The sequence below is a fragment of the Sebastes umbrosus genome, chromosome 1 (genome assembly GCF_015220745.1).
Source record: "Sebastes umbrosus isolate fSebUmb1 chromosome 1, fSebUmb1.pri, whole genome shotgun sequence".
NCBI classification, from domain to species: Eukaryota; Metazoa; Chordata; class Actinopteri; order Perciformes; family Sebastidae; genus Sebastes; species Sebastes umbrosus.
Window position 1 is genome coordinate 41,488,772 of NC_051269.1, and position 8,718 is coordinate 41,497,489.

General features: G+C 39.3%; 2 protein-coding genes across 6 annotated transcripts in view; one reads left to right on the plus strand and one right to left on the minus strand.

Annotated features, from left to right (window-relative positions):
* The first annotated feature begins 1,265 nt into the window (after positions 1-1,265).
* LOC119496513 (small vasohibin binding protein) overlaps positions 1,266-8,718 on the plus strand; it is a 10,974-nt gene continuing 3,521 nt past the window's right edge. The window contains exons 1-3 of one of the 4 annotated variants that reach the window (XM_037783900.1): positions 1,268-1,444; positions 2,102-2,243; positions 3,298-3,650. In XM_037783900.1, coding sequence (XP_037639828.1) covers positions 2,130-2,243; positions 3,298-3,384 — 201 coding nt within the window. In that variant the 5' untranslated portion in view covers positions 1,268-1,444; positions 2,102-2,129 and the 3' untranslated portion in view covers positions 3,385-3,650. Of the gene's footprint in view, positions 1,445-2,034; positions 2,244-3,297; positions 3,651-8,718 lie in introns of those variants that run through there. The other 3 variants (XM_037783887.1, XM_037783909.1, XM_037783892.1) reach the window with 3 other exon arrangements.
* LOC119496502 (F-box only protein 6-like) overlaps positions 4,718-8,718 on the minus strand; it is a 5,992-nt gene continuing 1,991 nt past the window's right edge. For both annotated transcript variants that reach the window (XM_037783850.1, XM_037783858.1), the window contains exons 3-6: positions 7,960-8,071; positions 7,668-7,760; positions 7,449-7,587; positions 4,718-6,356 (exon numbers count right to left, since the gene is read on the minus strand). In XM_037783850.1, the coding sequence (XP_037639778.1) occupies positions 6,228-6,356; positions 7,449-7,587; positions 7,668-7,760; positions 7,960-8,071 (473 nt within the window). In that variant the 3' untranslated portion in view covers positions 4,718-6,227. The remainder of the gene's footprint in view (positions 6,357-7,448; positions 7,588-7,667; positions 7,761-7,959; positions 8,072-8,718) is intronic.

Here is an 8,718-nt window from a genome sequence, read left to right on the forward strand (position 1 = left end):
TCTCTTATTTTATTGTATTAAAGTTGTAAAATGTTACTGTTGATTTATTAATCACTTATTTTACTGTATTTAAGTTGAATAATTTATTCGATTTTATTGTTATTTTATTAATCACTTGTTGTATTGTGTTTAAGTTGTAAAATTGTATTATATTATATTGTTGATTTATTAATCACTTTTTTATTGTATCTAAGTTGTAAAATTTCAATTTTAGTTGCCACCCGCCATTAAACAAAACGAAGAAGAAGAACGGCACCCATCATACAGAATTCAAATGATGGGACTTACAGTAATATTTTTATGGATATCAGCACATATTGGTGTCAAGGGAAATTAAATGGTAGATAAGGTTGCAAAGGAGGTTACAAAAAAATAATTACTTTGAATTGACAAGTTAGCTTCGGCAAAACAGAAATCAGGATCATTTTTGAACAGAGATTGAAGGAAGTGGGAGAAATGAGGTGTGTAGGAAGGAACAGGAGAGATGAGACTGTACTATCAAGAAACACTGGACTAAACAGTACACTTCAAAATACGTAAACATAATACAGGTAGCCTAATTACTGTGGGCAAGACAAAGCGTGTTGTATTGCATTGTCAGAGATGTGAGGAAGAAACAAAGCATCTGATTCAAAGCCTCACAGAGATAAAAGTGCAGTTTGATTTAATAGATATTCCACAAAAGAATTCACAAAATAAGTGTTGTAGATTACTATTTCAGTATCTCTGACAAATTAGTGTGAATGAAAAGATATTATTCATTCATTTATTTTAATTATCTTAATATTGTAAATACTAGCCAGTCTGAGCCAACACTCCAGACCAGTAAGAGGTAGTCCCTTTAAGGGGAACAGGAATAATGGAGAGAATTGAATTATTATTAGTATTATTATTGGTGTTATTAATAATTATTCATTTTTATTTTATTGTTTTTGTTTTATTTATTTATTTATTTTATTATTATTATTTGTATTTTATTTTATTTTTTCCTGCCAACTACTGCTCCACACTCCAGACCAGTAAGAGGTAGTCCCTTTAAGGGGAACAGGAATAATGGAGAGAATTGAATTATTATTATTATTATTATTATTATTATTATTGGTGTTATTAATAATTATTCATTTTTATTTTATTGTTTTTGTTTTATTTATTTTATTATTATTTTATTTTTTCCTGCCAACTACTGCTCCACACTCCAGACCAGTAGGAGGCAGTAATGCACCAAATTGTTATTTTTGGCAACCACCAATAAAGCTCAAAGAAGAAGAAGACCGGAACCAGGAACCTTTGAACAAACGCCTCACTGCGAAACTCGGATTTGTTTATTGGTGACACCGTGGGAACAGCTGTTTGGTCCGGGTTAGCAGCTAACAGCTAGCTACAGCTAACTTCATCACATTATATCAGTCTTTCCACTCCACGTGTTCCAGTCAGACACGAGGAGGTAAGACATTCATCACAGTAACTGTGATACAAACTGCTTTAGTCTGCTGGATGTTAGTTTCTCTGTGAACAGCTAATGTTATGGGAGTTTGTTAAAATGCTACCTTTAGCTTACCTGTCCTTTGTTTTGTTTGTTTTGTTTGTTTTAACTCTATTCTTTCTTTTTGTCATTCTTATTATTGTTATTTCTTTTCTTGGTTTTGTTTCTGTTTTGAATGTTGAGGTTGTTTTCTCTGATGGGTTTGTCTGTCAGCTCATCTCCTGATAGACTGTTGTGATTACAACCAGTGGATTGCATTTATGAAAACAGCCTTAAAATAAAGTATATAAAAAAATAAATTAAATGTCCTGCAAGTAGTTTACAGTCAACCAAGAAACAAACCTTTTTGTCTGCAAGATTTCAGACCTCTCTTAACCACTAACACTCAGCAGCACTTCTTTAAGCTAAATCTACATTCAGAAAAGGTTCAGGTGTTGTAACTCAGGTGTTGTTTGTTCTCTAGTGATATGTGTGAGTTTGGTTGATGACATGTATGTCGGTTTGACCTTTAAAAAATATCTCAACGTTTTGTATTCTTTGTATTTTTACAGACAACAAGACTCTTTAACTTTACAGGAAGTGAAAGGTGTTAAACCAAAGTGCCTTCTCACCTTAAAGGTCGCAGGTAGACTGGAGGACTGCTGTCATGGAGCCTGCCTGTCGTAAAGACAAACCCAAGCTGAACTCGACCCCGACCAGAGGAGACAGAGCCAAGCAGAAGTCTGCACAGCAAGAGCTCAAACAGAGACAGAGAGCTGAGGTGAACAACATCACCATGCATCTTTAAGGTTCATTACAGATAGTAAAGCTCTGACTCACCACTGTGAGTTGTACTCTCGGGTGGGATGGCCTGCACTGGCAACCCGTAGGCGCTCCCATTGGTACATCCTTATACAGGGCTGGACTGGGACAAAAAATCGGCCCTGGCATTTTGGCCCAGACCGGCCCCATCACCGGTCATTTGAGCTGTGTGTACCACTTTAGTTGAAGGCTCTGTTTGAGGAAATCCCTTCAACGTGGTTGTTTTGCATACTTGCCAACCTTGAGACCTCAAAAATAGGGAGGATTTCAAAACCAAAGTGGGGGGTCTGGTAGTCGTCCCCCCAGAAAAATTTGAGTTTCAGAGACTTTGTTTCGTGAATTCTGGTGACTTTAAAACAATGAAAATAACAAAATAATAAGCACACTGCAACAGCATTGTTATGTTAAACGTAGGGTGATTTTACCTTTAAATCTCAGGATAGAAAACTGAATAATTCGCTCCTCTGGCGTGAACTTGTGTGAATCTCTGGTATAAACTAATATTCATCTGTTTTATTCATTCATTCAATATATTTTTGCCCGTGCTTGAGTATTTCTTTCTCTTAGTACTCTCCGTCTCCCTCTCCATCTCTCACTCACTGAAGGTCCTTTCAGACACAACACGACAACGGCACCACTGAGCTCTGAAACCCGCAATGAATTGCGCCCGCTTGTGCCACGCCACGCTGGCTTTGCTGTGATGTGTGACGAGCGTGCGCCGGCGTTGCGAGCAGCTCTCCTCCGCCAGGAAAAGACATTTAGTGTATCTCTATTGCCGACCGGGTGTAAATAGTAGAGCTTATAGACGCTGTACAGCGCCAGAAACATGTTGAGATAACGAAAAGGAAAAAAAAAAAGGTGTGAGAATTGTAACCCCGGGAGGAAACCGGGAGAGGGCAAAGAAAAACGGGAGTCTCCCATGAAAATCAAGAGGGTTGGCAAGTATGAATATATGTCACGTTACTTCTCACTCCTGTACAATCAGCTGACTTTCTTCCCTTCTTTATTTACAGATTTACGCGCTGAACAAGGTGATGACAGAGTTGGAGCAGCATCAGTTTGAGGCCTTTTGTAAACAGATGCAGTCACAAGGAGAATGAGGAGTCCTGCTTTCCTCTCTCATCTGGACCAGGACCCGTCTGCCACCCTGCAGAAACACCATGTGTACGCACACTATTACCGACATACAATCACACACTTACACTGATGTCCAAAAAGACAATCGTTGCTCTTGATGTTTTACTGACTCTGTAACCTGAACATGCCAGAGAGTATTGTTATAATAAAGTGAAAGTAGGTCAAATGTGTCCAAACAGGAATAACCTGAAGCAGAGTTGCATATTTCCTACAGACACATCAGGTCAAAGACATTTCCTTTGCTTTATATCGGTGCCCTTGATATGCCAGTGTTAACGGTGCTCACTTTGAACACTATCTTGTGAATGAATGATATTGTATGTATGCAGTGCCGACTGGCCTGTACGTGTATAATATTGCATTGTACTGTCACAAGTTTTGCAATCTAAACAACTTCTATTTATGTCAGATGACTGTAAAATATGTATATTAAATACAGTATGTCATCCATTTGCTCTTGAGTTATACAATTTTGATTTAATAAAAATAAAAGTGAGTTTAAAAAAAAAAAAGTGTTTTTATTTGATATTTTCTGCACGTTATCCATATACTAATGTAAAACACTACATAATGGCTACATGTCTAATCTTTGTTGTTTTGAGCGCCACAAGCCGAGTACCATCTAGTTCCATATATATATTGGAGAGAAAGCAGACAACTCTACGGCTGATAATTCCAACACTCTGCTACTCACACCAAAACAATCTAGATTGATAAATAGCACCACAGGTAAGAGGAAAAATGGCTATTTTTGATTTTCGGGTGAACTGTCCCTTTAAAAGTCTTAACTTTGACTTAAACAAATTGACACATATTTGTATGCATCTTTTGGGACTTTGCTCTAATCTTTGCATTCTTATCTTTTTAGGCCTCTGACAGTTATTTATATTAAATCATCTGAGTAGTTTAGACACAGTGGTGGAAAGTAACTAAGTATGTTTACTCAAGCACTGTACTTGAACTTTACTTGAATATACACAATATTCCCATCTGAAATGTAGTGAAGTAGAAGTATAAAATAGCATACAAATGTGAATACTCAAGTAAACTGCAAGTACCTCAAAGTTGTATTTAAGTACAGCTCATGAGTAAATGTACTTGGTCACTTTCCAACACTGCTCACAAGAAAGAAACAAAGAAATCCCCTCTGCCTCACATCTTCAACCACCTACGGTCCGTTACTAGTAAAAGAGGACAAACAACAACACACCGCTGGGATCTCGGGATGATGGATGATCACATTCAGTTGATCAGATCTTTAAATGAAAGTTCAACTTGACAAAACAGGCAATGATGTAGTTTCTTTAAATCATTTTAATTCCAATTTGAATGTTAAACCAGCCACCAGCCACCAAACACGTCATTTAGTTTAACAGCTACCCTGCTGTCACCGTGCAGAGGTAGGAGTTAACAGATCACATCAATATTTTTCTAAAACCACAGGCATTGTATTTGGGTCAAAACATCTGTTAATGAATAAGCTGAAATTGAAGCTGTATGTAAAGGATATGGCAGTGGAACAAGTTCAAGAGACCAAACTTCTGGGTATAATACTAGACAGTGAGTTATCGTGGTCTAAGCACATTGATAAGGTGGTCAGTAAAATGGGTCTTTCTGTTATAAGGAGATGTTCGAATGTTTTACCTTCAAATGTAAGGTTGATATGTCATTAAAACACTTGTTTCATCTCATCTGTACTATTGGTCAGAGGTTTGGTCTAGTGCTGCCGTGTCACACATTAAGAAGTTACAAATTGCTCAGAATAAGGCAGCGCGTTGTTTACTTTGTTGTTCATACAGAACTAATGTCAATGAAATGCACAACAGTCTATCATGGTTCAAAGTAAAAGACAGATTTATTGCCTCGTTGCTTAATTTCATTAGAAACATATCGGTAACTAGATTGCCAAGGGTATTATATAAACAATTATGCTTCAGTTCTGATGAACATGATTACAGCACCAGGCATGCCACTGAAGGCAGATTCACACTTCCTAAAATGAAAACTAACATGTTGAAAAGTACTGTAGTGTACAGAGTCATGGTGACATGGAACACTCTGCCTGGGTGTATCATTCAAGAAAAGAGCAAAAATATATTTAAAATATTATTGAAAAAAACATCTCCCTGAACAGCTCTCTGTGTCTGCTGATATTTAGCTAACATCAAATCATAAAAGGTTTAATGTTGGACAAATATAAAGTCCTGTTAATATATGTGTTGCTTGCTTTGTTTTTGTATTTTGACATAAAATATGCTAATAATGAATCATATTTACCTCTATACTCTGTGAATAGTATTAACTTGACCTAGCACAGTTCAAGTTGTACTAGAATAGTATTAAGTTGAACCTAGGTCCTGTGTTGTGTGTTTGGTTGTGTCTTGAATATTGTTGTTTTCTTGCTGTTGTTTTGTTGTTGTGGTCGTTGGTGGTAAAGATTGTAATGTGATTATGTACTGAAATGTAGCCTAACAGTTCAAAGTGATTTAAGTGGACTCCAGGAAGAATAGCTGGGCTTCAGCCTCAACTAATGGAGATCCCATGAAAAGATAAAGATATTAATGACTGTGTTGCAAGCAGTAATTTTAATATTTCAAAGTTATAAAAGCTGCTGAGCCAGATTTGTAAGTAAGCTGTTTCCACAGCATGAACAGCATTATGATATTACAGAGGTGTAAGCGAGGTGCACAAGGAGAGCTACACTCCACCCTGGAGCCCTGATATTACTCTAGTTCTCTGCTCCCTCCTTTACCTTTAGGGGTTCCTAACTACTTGATTCCCTTCTCCTCTCTCCTCTCGCTAAGACCTAGACAGTAACAGAGCTCCCGGTGACTCGGACTCCATACCAACCCTTCCAGAACCTGGTGTCTTGTCCTCCATGTTCAAAGGTGATGAAACGCATCCCACGGCCGTAGTCAGAGAATGTGTGGACGGTCTGGAGTTCATAAAGAGACAGAGAGAGAGAGAGAGAGAGAGAGAGAGAAAACCACTGTGATCTGAACAGTCTGGTGGACGAGAACAACGACGGCATCAGTTGATTCGGCATTATCAAGTGTCTAAGGCCCTGTTCAGACCTGTTATTAACATGCGTCCTCAGTGATCCGATCACAAGTTGACTGCTCTAAGTACAGGTGTGAACACACTCAAGACGCATTGAGATCAGATCTTTCAGACCACATTCAGAGGTGGTCTGGGCCTCATATGACCACATTCTTTTAGCAGTGTGTAGTGAATGCATCCTGGGCCACATTAAGGACCGTCCACTCATCTGATGTCCAGCTGGGATCACCGCGCCCCTCAGGTGAATAAACAGGCAGACACGGGCGCTTGTCAGCATGGAAACAGCCTCTGTGCTCTACTGGATCCTGTCGGTACAACTGTATTTTATTAAAATATATCTTGTGTATAGGTTACATATCTACAGACTATCAGACTATGAACAGGAAGTGCATTATTATCATACTGTCGGAGATGTGTCTGTGTTTTTGTTACGCTGCTTTGCAACAGCTGACACCCGACCGCCTGTTCTCTGTCCTCCCCGGCCCTCTGGAGCGCTGTACCCCTACAGGCTGTTGTCTGGCAAAAGCAGCGGTGCCAGCGGCGCCGAGGTCCCCGGGGACCGCCGGTACAATAACCTTTTATTTTGATGTTAATAAAATGCACCAGAATCAGGAATATGTAGGATATTACTACTGACATTCATGTGACATTACGTCACAGCGGCTGCTGTATTAGCCGTGTGTTTACTACGTGTTTATTTGCATATAGAGCGGGGAAGTGAGATCAGATCACAAGTGGTCAATGAAGACGCATTCTAATGCCAGGTAAAGGATTAAAGGAATAAATGTCCTGACAATAGTGAGTGGCAGAGGACCTGGACTAAGAGCATGGGTGTGACCACAAGTGGAGTCATAGAATTAAAATGTATAGAATGGACATTACCATTGACAGTGTGTTTTCTTATCCAACACAGTAGAGGAAGTAATGAATGGGAACCTCTGTGACCTTAGTCTGTTTCTCTGTTTACCTGCTTCCACAAGCGGTCGTTACATTTGGGGTCCAGAGTCACCGTGTCCGGTATGAACTTCTGTATGACCTTCTGGTTCCCATCCAGCAGACACACGGTAATCTGGTAGGTGCAACCGCAATCCCCTCTCCCGTTGTACCTGCAGGATGAGACGCGTGTTAATCAGCGACACACACAGAAGCTGCGAACAACATGAATGTCAGTCCACCGCCGTCTTACCAGTCTTTCACTGTGACAGCAGGCTGAGCGTCCAGCTGGTTGCAAGAGTAACCCTCCGCTAACAGGTCGATCACCTGTCTCTTCAGACACAGACTAGGACACACAGGATTATGCATGGGATGGATGAAAATATATTAAGTTATAAATAGATGAGAAATAATTAAACATACTCAAATATATGTTGCATTCAAATAACGGATAATATGGGAAAAGTATTGCTTTTTAAGTGTGCATTGAATTTCTAGTATTTAAATATAGTAACATGACTACACTTACAGCAATAAACACTCACTCAAAGGAGGTTACAAAGTATTTGGTTACTCCGATGCCACGGTCTCCCGGCATGTCCTCCACCTTCCAATGATCCCCGCCGTTCCTCGTCAGCTCCCAGAATTTCAGTTGTTCTGAGAGGGAAATGCACAGTGTCAGGCTGCCAATAGAAGTGTAATGTATTTAATACCATGTACGCTCTCAAGTTTTTACTGAGTCAAGTTCAATTCTGAAAGCAGGTTAAGTTAAGTCTGACAGCAACAAAAAAGGCTCAAGGATTGTCGATTTTTGACCTTAGAAATGAAAAAACACAAGGTCCATTAACTGGCTTTTTTCAGAGCATCAACTTCATCTCAAGGGGCTGCTGATGAAGATCATGAGACACAGTTAAGTGAAGCCAGGCTAGCCGTTTCCCATTGTTTCCAGTCTTTGTGCTAAGCTAAGCTAACTGTCTCCTGGAGGTAGCCTCGTATTCACCATACAGACATGAAAGTGGTATCAACCTTCTCATCTTCTCTTTAAGACAGAGCACAGATGTAGCTCTGTGTGCAGCTCAGTGTGGTTAATACAGTAAAGTCAATCAAACCGATAAACAGAGTGATATTTAGATCATGGCTGAGCTATTTCCAGTCCTGGATGCAGTCTGTTTGTGTGCAGACTCATGCGCTCAGATTAGCAGATGGATGTTTAAATATATTTATTTACTAAGCAAATAAAAATAGTCAACCTTTTGGCAAAGACACTGCAGGGTTAAAGCTACTGATGACCCCTCGGACTGGGA